This window comes from Lepidothrix coronata, unplaced genomic scaffold, assembly GCF_001604755.1.
Source record: "Lepidothrix coronata isolate B3197 unplaced genomic scaffold, Lepidothrix_coronata-1.0 Scaffold94, whole genome shotgun sequence".
Taxonomy (NCBI): Eukaryota; Metazoa; Chordata; class Aves; order Passeriformes; family Pipridae; genus Lepidothrix; species Lepidothrix coronata.
Genome location: NW_016690274.1, coordinates 3,064,620 through 3,086,055, shown reverse-complemented (window position 1 = coordinate 3,086,055; position 21,436 = coordinate 3,064,620). Strand labels below are relative to the sequence as shown.

Genomic DNA, 21,436 nt, shown 5'->3' with positions numbered 1-21,436 from the left:
TTTTTGGGTAACTGTTTACTGTGTCATCCATCCTGTAATGCCAACCACTTGTATACAATCTTTCTGCTACTTCTACTGACTTGTATGATGTCCACGGGACTATAGAGAGATCTCTGTTGCAAAACCCTACCCCTCTCCCACTTGCCTTTAGTGCTTTAAGACTACACCCCATTCATAACATGGTTTCGGTCAAGAACACTTCAAATCTTGGACTCAAGCTCAGGAAAGATAAAGAGAACTACAGTAACTACAATGCACACCATCAAAATAGGTCTCCAACTTCCTTTAATCCACAGAATATAACAGTTTAGAGTATACATCACATTTTTAAGCTGTTGCAGGTAAAGGAAGCCAGTAGAAAACTCTGAGGAGCTGTTTCTTTAAGCCTTTAACCTCTGACAAAAGAGCCCAAAGCATGAAGAGTTCCCCTTCAAACAGGCCTCAGCTAGTCAAAGTGTACAAGTTGATGTTTCTGCTGCAACATTTCAGTGTTATTTCTCAACACTATAGAGGAAGGTGGGGTGTTTTTTGTTCTGTTTCCTGACTACCACAAACACCAAAGGTCAATACTGAAACTGAGGTTGGAGATAGCACTGACGAAAAGGAAATGAGGATAGGGAAGTGTGAACTCCCATTAGATTAGAACAAGTCAACTCTTCACCTCCCAGATAATAAAAAGTCCTGTCCACTTCAACACCTCCGGCAGGACAGAACCAGTTGGAAGTGTTTTTGGTTTCAGCTGACCACACAGCTTGCCTATGTCATTTCCAGAAGAACCACATGCACACGACCATAATTTCCAACAACCATAGCAGTAAATCCAATCTAATCCAGAGCGCTGGGCCACCCATGTGTGTGCCAGGTGAACTGCGATCCCTCCAGTGTTAGCAGACTAGCCTAGAAATGCAGTCCTAAAATTAAGTACTTGCCTTCAAATTGGGAGCTTTCATGCTGTCATTTAATCATCTATTAATATCACCTTACTTTTGAACAACCACATCTGAGAGTTTTCTCTTAAAAATAGAAACAGGTAATCCCATCAATCTGAAGCTACTGGGTACATTTTAAAAAGCACTAAGGCATATTGGAAATCAGAAACTTGAAATCTTTTGGATGTACTGATTTTTTTAACCTTTTATTCTGAAGACTCTTTGACCAACACAAATTGACTATTTACTTCCATGCGCTATTCATATAAAGGTTCAGTTCTTAAGCATTTACTTTTTACAAGGAAAAAAAAGCCATTTCTGCTGCAGAAAAGTGAACACATTCATCTGAAATAAGGTGTTTGCTTCTAAATATCAGGAAGTTCTGTATGTCCCACAAGTGGCTGGGGGTTAGCTGAAGCCTATGAATGCCTGTTGAAACTCTTTGTGCTGTTAAGTTACAACTCTCCAGTAAGAGGATCTCTGGTGTCCAGCAAGAATTCAGTGCTCTCCCCAAGTGGAAGCTGGTTTTTGTTTCTATGACTGCCATTTCCTAAAAGCAGCAAGAACTCAATTGCTCTACCATCTCCAGATCCTTGTCAAATCTGCAGTGCAGCAGCACTTCAGTGCCCTTAACCACTGCTGCACAGTGGTGGCAGCACATGGAGCTGGTGGGACTAAGCCAAGCAGAAGCCCTTAATTTTAAAGGAAGGAAAGAGTTTTAAGTAGTCATATACAAATGGTATCTGCCCACTTCCTGGAAGGACTGTGCACAGCACACTTCTGTCTCCCCAGGTCTTCTATCACACTCATTACCATGACATCTGAAAGTGCAGAAAGATAAAAACAACCTCCTTGAATAAAGGAGGTACGTCATGCAAATCCTGTCACAGTGGAGAAGGGCAATTCACTTGTTAGCACATGCTTATGCTTCCAAAAAGCTTTAGACAACATTCCTTACCAGAGATTCAGACCAATTTACTAACATAAAATACTTTATTGAAACCATGGGTTTGGAATCACAGCTTACTCTGAGAGTCATACACTGGGCATTCATAGAATTATAAGGTCAGGCTGCCAACAGAAGGCAACTGCTTTTATCCAGTAACAGTACATCCCTTTGAAAGAATGTTGGAAATACTGGAAGAAAACATATTTTAGTCCCCCTCTTTCTTTTCCTCATCCTTCATCTGTACTTGGACCTCTCTTTGTCTTTTGATTTCTTAGGACTTCTGCTTCTGTCTGGTTTTTTATCCCAGTCTCTTACTCGGAAGTCTTCTTTGTATTTGTCTTTCTGTTTGCTGTAACTGTAATCTCTCTCCTGAGAACGGCTGCGACTCCGATGCCTGTCTTTCTTCTCACTCTTTGTCCTCTCTCTACAGCGTTCTCCCTCATGTTTTCGATCAGAATCCTGTTAAAGGAATTGGACAGAAATGCAGTTACAGACAAAATGGGAAAATATATAAAGACATGAAGAGTGAAGAGAACTTGAGAAGACTCAAGCATGGTTGGTTCCTTAGTTAGGGCTGGTACTACCTGAAATAGATGCACATCCACGATGATTCGAGAAAGACAACACGAAAAAAACCCCACCAAAACCACATGAAGAAGATAAGTTTTTGTCAGCGTGTATGGAAAAATGCAGGGCTGTCAGGAATGCTTCTCCTTGTATTTCCTAAGGAGCATTACCAAAAACTGATTATATCAGGGATTCCACTCAGATGGATATTATTAAATTCTTCATAAGCATCACACAAGCTTCTAAGTTAGATTTAGATTTTTAATGTAAGTATCCAATGCAAGTATTTCCATCATAAGTTTTGGTTCAAGCCCTATAGGCATTCCAGTGCTATGCAGATGCAGAACATTTTTTAAGACATGCCTGTAATAATTCTTAATGGCCTAAACTCTAGGCTTCAGCAAAATAAATGACACTGTTACAGAGACCAACGACACACAGACAGGTGCAAACTACGTTTCCTTGAAGTTAGAAGTCCACAAGAAGAGGTAGCATGGAGAATATGATCCTCTTAAATCCACAATCAAACAACAACACAGGGTATGTGATTTGAAATGGAAATAATGAGCTAAAGAAAAGCTAGTTATATTTTGTAGGCTTATTGGTATGACCAATAAAGAAAACACGAGGATACACTCATACACAGGCATAGTAAAGTCTAAGGGGTCCAAGTTTATCTATCTAATTTAAAATGACCTAAAAAGGAGAGACCAACAGTATTTACAACAAGTAATAATAATGGCCAGTCTTCGCGAGCGAAGATTTGGGAAAGGTCATTAACCCTTCGAGCCTGCGCAGTGGATTTTTTAGGTGAGACACAGCGTGCGCTGAACTGAGCCCACCCTTTAATCCTGAGGTTCATCTGCCAGGGCCAAGCAAGCTTGGACAGTGGCAGTGAGGTTCTCAGGACGTAGGTTTGTTTAGAGTGACCTTCTCTTAGATGGATTGCCTTACAAGGCTGACGAGCTCCATCTGCCCGGGGGGCCGGGAATCGAACCCGGGTCGCAGCAGTGAGAGTCCTGCACCCTAACCACTAGACCAAGCACATGCATAAAAACTCCTGAAAAAAAAGCTGCAAGGTCAGGGAGCAGAGGAAAAAATGAGGAAATTTTGAACTTTCCTAGATTTCTTCATGTTGTCACTGAGAATGCTGTGTGGGTGGGCTCAGTGCACAGAACAGATTTGCTCTGGAGAGAAAAAAGATTAGGTAACAAAGGAGGAACTGCTGTCAGTAGAACAACTGCTCTACATGTTGCACTAGGCAGTATGAAACCACTGAGACTGTAGTTAGGAAAGACAGTCTAATCATAATCAGTCAGGCCTGAAATGTCACACTGACAACATTACAGCACAGCACACACCAGACTCACTATGTGCGGACACCAACACCTGTAGAGGCCGTGGCATCACAGCAGTTTTAAAAGTAAAAAAATACAGATCACTTAGGAAGCAGACACTCCATTTCAAGGAGCTCTAAAGATTTTATTAATACAAAACACTGATTTTTGACATGTGAACTAACATTTTTCAAGCACTGCTAAAAACTAGTTTGTTCTTATTATTCAATTAAGATATACCACGAAACAAAATACAAGAGGGAGCTTCAGAATCCTGCAGAAAGATACTTACACACCTTGCTGTTAAAAGGTGGCAGACACTTTTTTTTTGAAGGTATGACTGATCACCTGAAAGTTCAGTATGACTAAATGCTCTAGCAGACAGATACCAATTTATGGAATTTTAATAACAACACTAAGCACAGATCATAATGAACTGTGAAAATTGTCTGCATTAAATTACACAGTGTTTCCTTCCTCGTTTCAGATATGATTTTCCTAAATATGCACCATGACGGTAGCATTCACAATTGTATGGCTGAAACCTATATTCCATGTACAAACAAGCAAACTTTATTTATTTAAAAGAACTGTGAAAAAACTCTACTCCAAACAGAGCTTATATGCAGAGAGCCAGGGATCAGGATGGTTCCCAGAGCAAACACCACTTTTGTAATGACATAGGTAATGCTGAAATACTAAGGTTACAATAAGCAACATAAACCCCCTGGATAAACACCAACATGAATAATCACAGGTTTGATCTATAACAAAAAAATTCTCCTACTGCTGGCTACAGTAATCTCACTGGTGGCCAAGTGCCTATTCCATGTCTTTAATGTCAAACTTATTTCAGTACAGATGTTGAAATCTGAATCCGCCAAAAAGACTCAGTGGTGCTTTGAGCTATTTATAAAAACTTTGTCCATTCACTGTCAAAATGATGCACAGCCGTATTACTCTTCTAGCCAAAAACCCTCACTCTCCATATGTTTGAACAAGACATCAAGTTTCGAGCCCCTCTGTGGCAGGAATATCAGAAGATGGACATCAGAAGATGGACATGCCAGTGGTGGAGTACAGAGAAACAAGACAACATTGGCCAGGTAAACAAGTGGTGGGCTTTGTGTATGGCTGCCTTCTACCTGATTTGTTGCTGGAGTTGCCTCCCAGCATATGGGAAACAGGAGAACAGCAGAACAGTGCTGTTGAAAAATCTAGCAGGTCAACACTGGAGGCAGGCTACTGGTCAAGTCAGGGCAGGGAACAGGTTAGTGAACACTTGAAGCTACAGAAAAATAGCCCCTGTTGAATGCCATAGAACGGGCAACTTGTTGAAAGGATTAAAGAAGTCATATAAGCATTGAGTTAGCCAAGCTCAGTGACGTTCACAGAAGCATTTAAGGTATAGGTGTACAGGGCAAGTCTGAAAGGGACACAAAAAAGTCACCACAGTAGCCACTATGAACATGGTGTAGTGGTCTGAATTAATAGAATGAATTGCATCTTAGTCCACCACCAACACAAGCTGCACTACCCCCCCCTTAAATAAGACTTTACATTTTAAAGTCTTTGGCATAGAAAAAGGTCAGTTTTTTAAACACTCTATATTACTAAAAACAATGTTATCTTGATATCAAATCTTTTATGCCCTAATTCAAAACCATGCTGTTTTGGAAGAGGAAGAAAAAGAGATTCTTCCTTAAAAACAGGCTCTCTCCTACTGCTGATGTTCAGATTTCTCAATACAGGATCACAGCCTCTCATCAGGTAATGACTAATGACTAAGAGATGATCACCCCAATTCTTAATCCAGCACCAGGCTGGATTGTTTGAGGAAGGAAATACAAAAAGAGGGAAAGACACTCCTCTGGAAGTTCATGGCTGACTTCGCCAAAAGTAGTCACTTCCTAAACAGCACCTGCAGGTAAATCAGCTAGAAATACTATGACCACAAAAGTAGAATACATATGCCACCTCTAAACACATTAACCATACCACTTATAGGCACACTAGGTTAAAAGGAGCAAACAAACAGAGACAGCCTTTTCAGGGCGAATATTTTGATCAAACTTGACCCCAAATCTAAAGGGAACAGTATGCAAAAAGCAGTAAGAGCAGGAAATTAAAACCAGAAAAATGAGTATCTCTGTTGAAACCATGCAGTACAGAAATTTGAAAGTCAGGAATCCCCTATGCCTCACAAAAAACTATTGGATAGGCTATACTCCTCCACAGATCCAGTTATCTTAAAAAATAAAATCCAAGAGAAAACAGAGAAAACTGGAAGGGGAACAAAGTTGTAATACAGATCTCAAGCAGGAGCTTGACCTGTATTCAAAAAAACTACCAAATTCTATTCACAAACCCACATGGTAGTCCAGCCTTCTGCCCCAGACCCACATCCTGTTACCTACTAAACGCAAGCCACAACACCCTACCTCTTCTACCCACTGGAATCAAGTCAAACAGCACAAGATTCAAAAATACATTCTTAAAACATCAACACTGCTGAAGATTCAGGAAACAGGAGTCAGACTAAGAAAAGGATGAGTCAAAATATACTAAAGAAAAAAAAAATCACCAGCAAGAGAACAGAAAAACAACCTAACCTTATGGAAACTATTCAGAAAATAAAACCCCTTCAAGTCATAGCTGGAGTTCATAGAACAAACTGCAGTTCCAGTTGCCAGAACTTCCCACTATAAGCCCGTGATCTCAATTAAAATCTCGGCCACACTAAGGACTTGGGGTAGAAGTTTCTGTATGAAGCACGGCTATTGTGGTCTTTGGCCAATTAGCTGTGGGAGGTCTGCTGTTGCTTTGTTTTAAAGTTCTTACTTCAAATATATTCTATGATTTACAAAATAGGGTTAAGGGAGAACGCTTTGTTTGCCTATACTAAAAATGCTACTGTTACCCTCTGCGCTGGCCTCAGTATTCACAGTGAACACACTCCACCTCAGGAACATGCTTCCTTCCCCTGCTCTGGTATGAGTTCCACAGATTAGGACCAAATTATAAATAATAAAAAAATAAAAAAAAAAATAAATGTTGTATATGTCAAACAGGATTTCTCAGCTAAGCTGGCTGCAGATTTCATTGGAAAGGCCATGCCCAAGACACTGAATCTCTACATGTGAGTGAGTACATACTGCTCAGTATGTACATACTATACACTACACACTAACAAGAATAGTCAAATCCAAAGAGAAAAGTTCTTCCCAGAAATTAATTTTCACAACTCCAAGAGAGATCTATGATGCTTGTCATCAGAGAATAGAAGTAAGCCTCCTTCTGTGATTTTGGGCATAAGAAAGCTAAGATATTACAGCGAACTGGGTAAAGGTAAGTAAGAGAAAAGAAAGCCACGGGAATACAGCAGCAGAGACTACAGGAACAAACCACACTAGGAGCAGGTGACTAAATCACAAAAAGATACACATACACATAGAAGAGATCATACAGTGAAGCACTAGAAAATATTCTTTTCCAGTACCAGAAACAACGCCAGGAATCCATCTGTCCTCATCCATGATTTTGTGCTATGAAATCCACTGTGCTATGAAGACTAAGACTCCCTTGAAACTATTATGACAGAGATTAACACCTTATACTGCTGCTGGTACTTGTGCCATTTGCAGGGGTGGAGACTTCTAAATGATTTTTAAATGTTCTCTGCGGATAACACATGACCAGCAAGTTCCACAGGTGTAATTTCTGAACCATCGAGAACAAAGATTACTGCCAGAAATACCCTTTTCAAGAATGCTGAAGCGACAGTGTCAATCAGCCAAAAAGACAGGAGGAAGTCTAAACCAACGGTAGTCCAGACCTCGTCTGTACATGCTCCAGTTGAGATTTCAATTATCTGAACAGGTGTCTCCCCTCCTCTGCCCAAGGGACCCTGACACAATTAGTACACAGTGACAAAAAGTCTTTGTCCATGAATGAGCAATAGGGCTCACTGGTGGCACTGAAAGAATTTAATTACTAATGTTCATGAGAAAAGTTATTTTTAAGCATCACAGAAGCAGTGATGTAACAGAACAACAGAATCGTGAATGCTCTGTGTACACAAAACTTACAGCAGTACTCAAAACTCATGACAGGACAAAGGCTTTATTTACTGTGGCTGAAACCTTACCACTTTCTACAAAGTTGGTAGAAGACAGCTTTGTTCTCACTCATAAAGCTTGCTTTTTCAAAATAGTAGGGTTTGGGTATTTTTCTTTTTCAGCTTAACTCAATTCCTCCTAATGCTCACACTGCAATAAACTCTCCACTTTATCACTGCAGACCTTGTTTCCACAGAACACCAATATCTTGACTATCCCAAGTTCACAGAAATGTGAGAATGCTGTCCTGACAGGCTGCAGTGGAACTAATGAAAGACAGAATCAGTCTTTCCTGATGATCTCCTCCACGGTCCCAGCCTTACAGTACCATATGCTTGCACAGTAGAGATGCAAGCAAACCCACACACAGATTTTACAGAAATGCTTCCAAAACATTTAGGGAAAAATAAAAAAAAAAAAAATGCAAAGAGATCAGGGGTTTTTCCATATGGGAAAAAGTCAACATATGATGGTCTGGCAAGAAAATGAAAAATAGTCTACAGTCATGAACTATGATTAACTACTAGTTTATGACTGGGAATATGTGAACAACGGGTTCAAAGTGCTGAAGATCTCCTACTTTATGAGAGGCTACACTGCCTCTTTAGGATGTTTTGGTGAAAAGTCATCTAGATATGCCAAGCCGCAAAAGTCAAGAACGATTTGGAAAGCCTCTTTTATAATCAAATATTAACATCAGCCTTCTGTAGGTTTACAAGTGCTGTATTTTAAGGGACTTTGCATGCCATGTCCTCATTCAATATCGGACCTGTTTTTCCTGGCTTTTTCTATGAGGAAACCAATGAACAGGTATAAAGTTAGTGCATGAAGAGATAAGTACCTTAGATTTTTTGGTCCTCTTGTCATCATCGTCATCTTCGGAGTGGTGGTGCTTTTTCTTCTTTTGTTTTTTAGCCAAGTGTGAGTGACTTGCCTGGGACTCTTCTACATCCTCATCCAGCACAAGGTCATACTTGGCACTGATGGTGTTGGTTAAGGACAGATCTGTTATTTAATATCAATAAGTAGCAGAACACAACACCTCGTGAAGCAAACAAATCCCTGTTTATCGGAAAAGCATTTACCAAGACTGAAAATGTATTTCAGTCAGAACAGGGTTGTTAACCAAATTCTGTTCCGTCAAACAGTACAGCCAGGACCCAGTTCTCCTTTTTTTAATACCTGTGGATATCTGAACAAGCTATGGGCTTATTTTCTCTCATGCTTACCACAAGCAAAGCATAATCTCAGAGAATGATTCAGTTACTACTCTGGTTTCATTCTGGATAGAATGTCCCTTCTGAAACTACTTAAAACTCTGTTATGCTATACGTCATTCCAGGGCCGTAGACTTGGGACATTATTTACCTGCACACAACATGGAAGTGAAAGAGCATATTTACTAAATTCATCAAAGCTATCAAGTGAAAAGCACAAAATGCTTAATTCTATCTCAAACACCAAATGGTTGGTTATGAGGCAGCAGCAAAACATCCATTTGGCAAGCTTTAAAATTAAGAAGTCTTTTCCAGGTTGCTTTCATAAACTGTATTTAATTCAAAAAGCACCTTTGACCAGAAAGGATACTCTTGCTTTGGTTTTACCTTCTCTTTCAGAGCAAGTTTTGAAGGTTTGTCACGTTCCTTCTCGTACTCTTTGAAATCGTCCTTGGTATAACGCCCACCTGTTCACAGAAAAATATAATCAACTCATTACAGCTAAAAACACAACCAAGACACACAACTATTATTAAGTCCTGATTAAGAGCTCTTCATAACCATACAGAGATGCACAGGGGGATACAGTTCCAGAAAAAAACCTGACATCTCGGTTACAAAGAAGGAAAGGAGGACAAGCTGTGATGTTCTGTCCTACTCTTGCTTGCAGATATCATTAGGCAACACATGGCTTTCTCCTTTTTCATGTCTAGTGGAGACAACATACGAAGAAGATCACAAAGCAGAATTCAGTAACTGGCTTAGTCCCATTTAGGGATCGTGTGTCACACTACTTAAAATTCTGTTACCATGAAAGTCCACAGACTATTATTAACTGACTTTTTGCTCTGGGCTGCACAAAGGGAAACCTCTGAGACAGCTACAGCTCAGTAATTCAAATGGAAAACTATATAAAAAAAACCTGGTCACGTTTGGATTTAGAGAGGGGCAAGGCAGATTCCCGTTTCCATCCATTCACCGGAAGTACCAGCCCAGAGAGGAGCGAACCACAGCAACGTGCTGCCATCTCACGGCCACACTGAGAACTGCAACATTCACTGCCTGGGCCAGAAACGGCCTCCCAAGGAAGAAGGATAGTACCTCCCCTAGGTCATTTTTTAGGTACCATTGAAGCACAAGACGACAATATAGTTAGCTTTTCAATATTTTGATCAATTTAGACCTAATCTACCCAGATAAAGTTTCCCACACAGTCAGTTAGTACAGGATGCAGTGCAGCACATGGTATAGACAAACTACAGCATCTGTTTTGCTCTGTGCAGGACAAGTTCTAGTACACCTCAGTGTTCATGACCAGAACCCTACTTGGAGAAACTGTGTGCTAATAACCGAGGGCTGACTGCATTTTTAGGAGAAGACACACAAGAATGTCACCACTGCAATGCACATTTGCCTCTCCAAGTCTAGTGTTTTCTTCATTCCCCAGCAACAAAATAACCACTGCGTTCACCTCTTCCTCCATTTTTTTCCTCCCAAAACATCCTCAAACACCTGAACTTGGGTTTTCATACAATACAACCTGCTGGACAGTATGTTTGACGTACTGGAGGTGAAGAGCAGAAATCCCTGGCCTGAATAGTGACTTTTTCTTATATATATACACCTGACTGTCATACAGTGAATAAAGAAAAGAAACTAGAAAGTAACAATGTACTGCAATATTAGTCTGCTAACAAGTAATATCAAAAAACATCATGTCCAAAGCTTGAGAGGAAAAAATATTTGAGTGGCAAAAATACACTGGATAAAAAGGTAATCAGTGGCAACGCAATGTTAACGTAGTATAGTTGTAAACCCTTCTACTCTTTCATACAAAACGAATGAAAGGAAGAGCTAACAACTGTGTTGCTTTATTTATTACAGTACCAGGAAAATTTATATCCCTGAAGACGAGATGATTTAAACTAAAAACTCTATATAATGCTTAGTTTTGAAGCCACAGCTTATTAAGTTACGAGGATCAAAGTATTGCAAATGTACCTACCTTTTCCTTTCCATTTAATCTTTGCAACAGACTGGCTAAAATCCACATGTATTCGTCTGTCATCTATCAGCACATTGTCCATTTTGAAGTAGGCTTTCTCACAGTCTTCCTCCTGATATTAACATTACCAGAATACCTTGAGTCATGATTATTTCGTAAGTATATTCAACTGCTTAATGACATACATTTCTTTCCAAAATTGCCTACAATATACCAGTTCTTGCACTGTACCATTTCAAAAGCAATAGTTATGCTTCCTCTGAACATCAGCATTTGAAATTCCAATTCTTTAGTTCAATTCAGCGCTTTAAAAATTTGCCAGTCCAGTTAGGTATTTGGCACAACGTAATACATTCAGAAAAATAAGGAAAATAGGACAACTAAAAAAAGCTCCATTTTAAGTACGTAAGTAGGCTAAAGCAAAGTGAGAACACTTTTCCAGGATTTTCCTCACAGATTAGACAGATTACCACATACAAAGCTATGCACCACCCAGAAAACTATCACTATCAATCTCACAGTAAGAGCAGCATGTTGATACAGTAAGCATCATTTACAAGCCCAGTGCAGGACACTATTGTATTATATATTGTATTAGCTACCCCACATTTGAAGATTTCAGTGTTTTTCCTTAATGGAAGTATACCAGAAACGAACTTTTATAAGCAGAATCTACATATAGTATACCTAAAAAACATACCTTTTCAAACTCAATGAAAGCATAACAAAGAGATTCACCAGTCTTCCAGTCTCGAATCACTTCACAGCTGAAAAATTGATATAAAATTAAAATGTCAATGCTGTTGAAGCAAAAATCATAGGATAGGAAAGCATTGCTTAAAAGGGAGAGTAACAGTTCAAATAAATAAAAAAATAAATCACAAAACCAAAACACCTCAAAGGTATTACAACACTTGATTCTGAGACCCCCTACTAATGTGGGTTGTCTGCACAGAAAAAAATGCCTGCGACATTACTTGAGTAATTACACTTAACTCACAAACAGCTACCATGAAGTGTAGAACTAGAGATTAATTTCTAATTAATAAAATAAAATATATTTTCCAATATTTGTTATTAATTTTTTGCATTTCACTAATGCAAGACAAGAAATTTCACATTCTGTTTTCTCAGTCATTTTAAGCGAAGTTTAAACAGACACCATGTGACAAACTTTCTCTTCTTAGCAAGCACCTCTTTAGCAGCCATCTTTTCATCAGGCAGTTCACAGGGCAAAAATAAGAAGCCCAAAAGTATTGAATCAGTAGATGTAAAATGGGAACAATACAGTATTGCATCAGTATTACCCAACTCTTGTACTTGACATGAGAATTCTGACTACAGGATGCTGAAGGAGGACAGACAGGCAACCAGGGCAGGAAATGTGGCATTAAGGTGAGACTTAATAATGTGAGACCTCCCCCACATGTACTGAGGAAATGACAAATCAGGATTAGGATACACAATCAAAGGGGGGGGGGGGAGAAAAAGAAAAAAAGCAGACCACAAGGCTATTCAGAGAATCTATAGCCATTCGTTGCAGCAGCCATCAGCAAGGAAGATGACAGGACGGTTTTGTGCAAGAATGTTGCTTCGTGGATTATTCAGAGAATCTATCTCAAAGTGGAAGGATTGCAGAAGAGGTAGTGAACAAACCGATAAAGGGAAAAAAATAAATCCCTAGGACAAACAGACATCATGCTGGAGTTGTAAGAGCTGCACACAATGCCCATTTCACCACCCCCTTTCCCCCCCAGACAATCTAGTTTAGGATCTGGGTGTCTGCAAGCCTGTGTGGCAGTACCACACAAACTGGTAGAAACTCAAAGCAGAACAGACTTGGTGTGTGTCTGAATACACAGGGCCTACTCAGGACCACCTGAATAAACCTAAGTGAAGTGCTCTGAAAGAGTCAATATGCTTATGCATGATGATGATGCATTTGATGCAGTCTTTTGAAATCCCTCTGGAAATTCTAATAAACTCCTGAACCAAAGGCTTTCGGGGAAAAGGATATAAGGAACATCTTTGCACTGATAAATGTGCAAAAGGTCAGGTAAGAGCAAACTGATTTCAAAGTTTGCTGATGATACTAAATTGTGCCGATGATACTAATTGTTAAAGGTAGCAAAAATAAAGACTGAAGAAATTGCAGAAAGTCCTTATGAGACCAACAAGACAGCAAATGATGCTCATATGATGTAGATAAATGCTACAAGATGAGCAAGGGTAGAATCATGTGCATTATAAAAAAAAAAAATCCAACAAAAACCCCTCAGCTTTAGTATTCACTAGAAAAGGAGTTGAGAACAATGCAGAGACCACCACTGTGCCACGGCATATCTGTAATTTCTTCAATACCATGTGCACTTCTGGTTCTCTCATCTTGAAATGAAAACAAAAGAACAAGAAAAAGTCAAGAAAAGAGAAACAAGGTAAGGAAATCCCTACTACAAAGCATGAGTATGTAGGCTAGTGCTCTTAGCAGTGGAAAAAATTACTTTGGAGTATAGGACAAAGAGGTGTAGGAAAGCAGACTTCATTGCTCATCATGTCTTTTGATAGCAGTACTAGGAGAAATCAATAGAAACTACCAGAACCCAAGTTCAAAACTCAAAAAGGCAGCAGGCATCAGAAACACCTTACAATGAGTATATCAGATGTCAGAAACGTTTGTTGCTTTATCCCAAAACATATTTTACCATAATTACCTTTTAATGGGACCAAATCGTGAAAATATTATCTCCAGGTCTTCCCCTGTGGTCACAGGATTCAGCTTACAAACAAACAGCACATTTTCTGGTGGCTTGACATCTGCATCTGGTAAGTCTCCCACCTGTGGCATACAGAAAAGGATGTTCATCACTTCTGCCTAAAGCTCTTTACAGGCAGCACAGCACACTGGCAACACAACTTTTGTATGGTCTCAAAAAAAAAAATCTTTCCTATCACAAAATCAAAAATTAAATTATTTTTCCTACTCAGTGCCACAAAAAAGTGTTTTCCATAGTACCTAAAAATTATTATCTATTTGCAATTCCACCACTGGGACTTCATTAAAGTTGACAAATGCTTTCTACTTTGCTTTTCCTGTCCATAACGTAACAGAGAGTTCTAAAAGCACTTCTTTTTCTCCTACAAGTCTTCTGCAACATTGCGGCCATATCTGGGGTTTGACCTTGGAATTATGCTCTGCTGCAAACTATTCACCATAAATTTGAATTTGGTAGTCGTAAAGGAGTGACACGGATTCACTCATTCTTCAACAGTGCATATGCTTTTTTAAATTTTTTTTCCCTTAAAGAAAAAAAAAGATTCCAAAGCCTATTCACAATTTTTGTTACTACTGAGTTTACAACTGCCGGCAGTTACCAAACACTAAATTTAAGAAGGAGGAACACAGAGTTAATCAGTGTTAAATTCAACTAATTCCACAGGAGGAAGAGTGCCATTACAGATATGAATAATGCAACTTCAATGCCACTGTATGTACTGGGAAGAGATTATCACAAATTAGCTCAGCTCTCTCCCACACATGCTAAACCTTTCCCAGGATTACAAATACTCAGCAGCATGTTATGTATGTTACGTTTTTTAACTGGATGCATTTCTAGCAAGTTTTTACAAAGCCTCCACTGCCCCACTTTTAATCCTGGCTTTGAAAATGAAGTATCACCAGTTTTATCAAAAAACCACATCCACTGCTCACACTCAATCCTTTTCATTGTACCACAGACATTTAATAGCACAGATTCTGAAACATGACATCATCACAAGATAAGCAATTTCAAGATAAGTAGCACACATTCTTCTAGACTTAATAACACGTGCACACACTGGAATAACATCTGCAAGGTAAATGCGGGAAGATTTTCACCATTTCCAGAAGAATGGCACGAGTTTTTGCTTCTTTTTCTGCTTGAACTTCCTCTATTTCATCTGCAGACCGTCCTTTCATGTCATCAATTTCTTCATCTGCTCCTATTCTGCCACTCTGAAAAATTAAGGAAAAAGCTATTTATTACCAAGTCACGGCCAAAAATTCTTTCTTACTTTCCAAATATTACTTGTACGATCTCTCCCCTCACACCTCAAGACATGAAAACGCTTAAGCACTGTATCTCCGCAGAACTGGACTTTCAGGCACTGTGAACTATGTATGAAGTTTTGGGACCAGTCTAAACCATATTCAGTTAAGTATTCTAAATTCTTTTATATTCCCACCTCATACTCAAAAACTCATCACAAGTGTCAACTCATTTCTAATTCAGATAGTTCCTACCCAAAATGAAGATCAGGAACGCTGCAAGTATCCATGATGTTTTGTAAGACTCAAACACTAAACAGAATATAGCAAAATAAGAATTTTACTTTTATACACCTACACCTAGATAGGATTCAAAGTTTAATTTTTCTCCTCTTCAGCATCTCCACAATGCTCTCCCTCTTACACCTTTTGGTGTCTGTATCTTCAGAAAGGTTACAAAAAAGAAAACTAAGTAAAAGTTTTCAAATCTCTACACAGTTGGCAGTGAGCTATTAAACTCCTTATACCATTTAACGTATCTGAAGGCACATCAGACTAACCACAGTGCAGACGCACTATGAAAGCCTCCTTCCAATCTTGTAATTATATGTATCAAGTCTGAGAATAAACAATATTCTCTCTAGCCAATTTATTCATTGCTTGAAAAATCTCCTTTCCATGCAAGGAGATAATCTCACATATAACTTCCATAACTCCATGCTATGAGTGAATTATTAACTACTCCAATTATTTTTTAGAAAATTCCTTCTGTTTGAACAAGTAGTCCACAACAGTATGCATGTTAGCACATATAACTCAAAGAATGACCACAATTACTTCCACTGAAACACATACTATTTCACATTTAAAAGGAAAATAGTGGTAACTACTTTAATAATAGTAAATGTTAGTTATATTTTGTCTTCTACCAGAGTATACAGAAAACAAATAATATCAAAGGTGAATATTCTGAATGTTCTGCTTATCTACACTGCAAATAGAAATCTAAAATACAGCTTTCAAACCTAAATCCACCAGAGTCACAGGGGAGAGCACTCAAGTCATGCTTTTAACATTTTCTTGAAAGATTAAGCAGCTGTATTTGATTCAACACAGCAATAGCTTCAAATAACTGACAAGCATTTGACATATCAGAACTCAAGATGCACAGTAGAAGAGTATTGCTTATCCTCCTGTGTGAAAAAATGTGTCGTTCTTTTAGGACATGGATTCGACAGACAAAGTCTTAAAAGACTGAATTCTTACTTTGGCCAAGTCTGTGCTGGACACCACTAGAGATAAATTTATTTAATTATTTCTTCCAACTTTTCCCCGAGAAGATAACATGAGCACTCACATCGAGCTGTTCCTTCGTAGGTTCTGGTGAGTGATCAGGAACAGCCAAGCCAGGCGGATCATCAAACGGATCATCTAAAATTACTGTGTGATTTATCCTTACAGAGAACAAAATCAAGATCAGCATGGGTTACATGCAAATAAAACTCTCTTTACCCAAGTAACAGCAAACCAGCCCCACTAATTCTCAGTTATATCCCAAACAGCCAAATATAGAATCATAGAATCAGCTGGGTTGGAAGGGACCTCCAAGATCATCATATACTGTATGCTTGTAAATTCTAGTACTGATGCTTCTGTAAGGGTGGCATAGTTGAGTTGTTTATTTAGTACTTACTTATTTTACCACTACTGGAATAAAAAAATATTTAACATAGCATGTACAGGTCACCTGACTTCAAAATATTCATCTAGTTTAAAAAAAAAGACTAATTCATTTAATTACAATGTATTCCTCAAAAAGTGAAGTTAAAAGCAGTCACACCTGATATCTTGATACGGGATAAAGTCCTTATCTACAAAGGTTTCATTAATTGTCTTCAATACATCCATGCCTTCTGTTACTTCTCCAAATACTGTATGTACACCATCAAGGTAATCCAGGTTTTCCCCTGTAGTAATAAGAAACTACAAAAGAAGACACAAAACCAGTAACAATGAATACCAAAATTCAGTTTTGTTTTGTTTTGTTTTTTTACCTTAGGAGAGAGAGACAACTCTCACTGAATTTGATGGGAAAAAAATTCTTCCTGACTTTTGCAGAAGAAGATTAGTCTTCTTCCATCAGCTCTGGGAGCATTGTGAGCCAACCTACAGCTCACAGCCACTGCCTGAGGCAGAGAGGCTCTCTCATACAAGTCTCCCTCTGCATGAGCCTTCAGCTCTGGCTCTCTGGATCCTTTTGTGAGTTGGTTTGACTCAGCAATCTGGCAGAAAGTCAGACAGGCAGAGGAAGAGCAGACAGCTACCTGTTGAGTAGGTTTCTTGAGCAAGACCAGCAAAGGCTGTGACAGGCACCACAGCTGATGAAAGGGAAAGGGCAGAAAGAACAAGGCTGCTACCTCCGGGTAGCAGTGAGTTGGGAGCTGAGCTCTAACCACCTGTCCAACAAGCAGCGGTCAGCAGGTGCATTTTCATTAATTTGGCAAAAACTTCCACAGTTCTACCTTCACCTAATTCTACCCAGACATTTTTCCTTCCTTCCCACAAACCCTTCTCTCCTGAAAAACAGGATGCAGTAGCATTGAGAGAAGAACTAGCACACAGTAGCACTGACTTAGATCAACTGGCACTGAAATGTATCTTAATACAAATCAGGTCTTTCACTTTAGGGCAAAACTGAAACTCTGGAAAATGATACCAACTGAGCACTTGGTAACTAATCAAAGACGGAGGGCACTTGGTAATGAATGAAGGAGGAAGAAGCAGATATGCACAAATAACAACACAACATCCACACTTAACAACCTGACCGGTAACATCTCACTCCTCATTCTCTCTGCAACACAGCTAAGACTGGCTAGTATTTGGTATAGGTTACACTAAGCTACATTCTACTTGTAAAGCAACTCCATGTAATTCCTTACTGGAATTTTTCTTCAGTTATTAAGAAACCCTCTTTTTAAGAATTAAAACATACGGATATTACAAGTGAGGCATTTTAAATTTATAAAAGTGACAACGGACCTAAAATAACAATTTAGAAACAGCAGCATTCTATGCAAAAGAGCTTTAAAAAAAATGTAAAAAACCCTACCTACAGCAAAAATGCACATGAACAAGGAACAGCAAAGGGCACACCACCACTTTCAAAAACTGTTTTATACCAGCACTGGTGTAAAACTGTAAACTTACTGTATTATTAATACACACTTTTATGTAACAATACAGAAGAAACCGTGGTATGATTTCAGTTTCCAAACTAACATGAAGTCATAACCAGAAAATCTCAAGATTATTTCAAACTCCAGTTTCCTTACTTTTCCCTTCCATTCAACTACAGATTTTTTTCCTGACTGTTTTATACATTAGCAAAATCCCATCAAAGTATTAACAGGAATAAATAAAGGAAAAAATATAGGACTGAGTGCTAACAAATAAAACTAATCTAGGACAGGATTTGAATCTGAGTATTTTAATTTTTCTCTTGTCTGTAACAAAATACCCATTGGGACCTGAAATCCTATGCAAAATATTTAACTATGGCTGGTTTTCACATGTCTTTTGACCATATTACAAGATGATGCTATTGAGATGACGCTATCATTGTTGCATTGCTTTTGTAAACTCATGGAATCTTCATTTTAGTTACTTAGACGTGTACCAACACTGTGTACCAACCTGTGATCCATGCTGATCACTGCCATTGTTCACCATTGACACAGTTCCTTTCTTCTTATGCTTGATTCTCGGCACCTTTTCTGCCTCAAAAAATCTAGCTTGATCACCATAGAGCTGACTGAAAATATATATAACAAATTCGTTACAAGAAAAAGTGAGCTAATAAAATGCTGTAAAACAGTATAAATAAGACATCTTAAAAATTTTTACATTGGCCTTCAAATAAACTCAGAATATACACTGCATCCATGCATATTTTTATGGACCTGTACACTTAAAGAGTTCACTTTATATTACAGGGGAACAACAGATTTTTCTGAGACATTTCACAGAGTCTTTCTGGGGGGTTGAGGGAGATAGAGGGGTGTATTTATATGCTGTTAAATCCAGTATATAACATTTTTCTGAGGCATGAAGTAGGTTTTAAGTAGGTTCTGTAAAAGTAAGTTATTCCACACTGTAAAAATGCAATAATTTACATCAAAAATTTCTCTTCCAAGAGAAACAGAAAACTAGATTTCGTGGACTTCAGCAATAACGAACAGGTAAAAAAGACCAACTGCCATTCTCCATGCTAGCAGCAGGACAGGATCTCACACTCTCTCACCACATTGCACTTCTCTACCTGCCATATCAATAAGTCTCAGAAGACTTGTAACAGAGCAGAGTATCAAAATAAACTTGATCTACTTGTGTGCAGAGAGAGCTTATGTCTGCAAGTTCACCTTCCTAGACTTGCATCTGCTTAGCACAATTATACTGTTTCCAGGACCACAAAGTGAGGATTCATGGATCCATGGGTTCAAGGTTTTGTATTTAAGAGGCTCAGACAGACTTACAAAAGCCAACACTCGTCGAGCAACACTGTCTCTGTTCAAACTGAACTATTTATCTCTGTATATTGTGTTCCCCAGCACTTTGTAATTAGTTCTGGTCTGCAATTTTAATTCTACTTTTAATAACAATTTCAAAGGAATCATATAGAACATACACATTTTGCTAACTTCCATCCTAGCTGTTTGAATGATTTCTTCAACTTTTGTCTGCATGACCACTGGAAATGTCTTAAACAAGGAAGAAAAGCGATTTCCTTATATGCATTCAAAATTACTAAAATGAACTCAAATAAATTTTTAGGGATTACATTCTTATAGACAGAGGAAATCAAATATAGCCTCTATGTTTCACTCATGCTCAATTAACTACATTTTGTTACAAAAATAAAAGTAGTAACAAACTGCTAATGATTTTGCCTTCTACAGAGCACTTAGTTATGATACTTCTCTTACCAAACTACAGTTATTTACTAGTTTCTAAACAAACAGAAGTGTATGTACAAGCTGTTAGTTGTAACTTCACTTCTAAGGTTAAAGAGAGAATAATGTCCAGGAAAAAAAAAAAATGGAATGGCCAAAGGCAGCGTAGAAGTTAAAAGGTATCTAGGTATGACAACCAAAGAAGCCTATGCATCAACATTTTTACTTCCCGCCAGTAATTCTGCCTCAAGAGAGCTGAAGATAGTCAAACTGGAGCCCCTATTTCCCTACACAATTCATTGTTGATACATATATTATACACACACATACATATATCATGTTGATACATAAATACTTACCAAAATATGGATTCCCCTCCACGGCCAGTTCCCATGGGGTCCCCAGTTTGTATAATAAAATCCCTCTGTCACAAAGCAGAATACGTTAGATATTGCTTTCATGTTTGTGATTTTAAACCAACACAAAAAAAAAGGAATTGAGAATCCTCACCTGTACATTATAAATAAGACAATAGTTGTAATACTTGACTTTGCAGAGCTTCAGGAAATTCAGACAAGCTGTAAAAAATCATACCAACATTTACTAAAGGAAACTCCAGATACAGGAAGAATATATATAACAGGAAGAATAGATATAACAGATATTCAGTTTAACGTGTAGAGAAGCGTTTTTGGAGCAGATTGTGTCGAGACTTATCAGAGTATAATCTATAAACGCTGAAATACTCTAAGGAGAGGTAACATTTCCTCCCTTCCTACAGCCCATCTCTAGCGATTCGAAGAATTCTAAACACGGCTAGTTATACAGAAACACACTTGATTTTCCCTCCCGTTTCTTTTCAAACACCTAAGAAAGAAGATCACAGCAGCCCTTTGATTTAGAATATATTACATTTGTGGCCGCAAGCGCCGCCTGGATCCCCCGCCCGCCCCAGGGGCGCCCAGCCCGGCCGCCATCCCGCTCGGGGCCGCCACCTGCCCGCGCAGGGGGAACGCGGTACCGGCAGGGGACAGGGGCCAGCCTGGTCCCGGTGGCGGACAGGAGCGGACCCACACCCGGTGGGGCCGGCTCGTACCGCGGGGCCGCTCCTCCGTGTACAGGTCGATGACCAGGTCGCCCACCGTGGTCTCCAGCAGCACCGCCATGGCCGCCGCCCCCCCCCTCCCGCGCGGCGGCCCCGCTGGCGCGCCCTCTGCCGGCGCGGAGGCCCCCGCGGGCCGTAAGGGGAGGGAAGGGCTGTCCCGGGGCTCTGAGGGAGCAGGTGTCGGAAAACGTGGAATGTGCCGATCTTAAGGCAGGATGTACGATGTAAGA

At 39.1% G+C, this 21,436-nt stretch overlaps 1 protein-coding gene across 1 annotated transcript; it reads right to left on the bottom strand.

The window, feature by feature from the left end:
* Positions 1-1,906: 1,906 nt before the first annotated feature.
* PPIL4 (peptidylprolyl isomerase like 4) lies at positions 1,907-21,285 on the bottom strand. The gene is made up of 13 exons (XM_017822068.1): positions 21,198-21,285; positions 20,612-20,679; positions 20,461-20,525; positions 18,846-18,963; positions 16,990-17,132; positions 16,507-16,603; positions 15,000-15,116; positions 13,834-13,958; positions 11,823-11,889; positions 11,123-11,234; positions 9,488-9,584; positions 8,742-8,880; positions 1,907-2,337 (listed from the first exon to the last, which is right to left on the bottom strand). The coding sequence occupies exons 1-13, from the start codon at positions 21,265-21,267 to the stop codon at positions 2,113-2,115; spliced, it is 1,443 nt and encodes a 480-aa protein (XP_017677557.1). The 5' UTR covers positions 21,268-21,285; the 3' UTR covers positions 1,907-2,112.
* Positions 21,286-21,436: the final 151 nt, after the last annotated feature.

Excerpts from the sequence above, each read along its gene's own strand:
- PPIL4 (XM_017822068.1), bottom strand. The coding sequence starts at position 21,267 with ATGGCGGTGCTGCTGGAGACCACGGTGGGCGACCTGGTCATCGACCTG. Across the intron at positions 11,890-13,833 it reads CGATTTGGTCCCATTAAAAG|CTGTGAAGTGATTCGAGACT; the intron begins GTAATTATGGTA and ends TCAATTTTTCAG. Across the intron at positions 2,338-8,741 it reads AGAGGACCAAAAAATCTAAG|GATTCTGATCGAAAACATGA; the intron begins GTACTTATCTCT and ends TTCCTTTAACAG.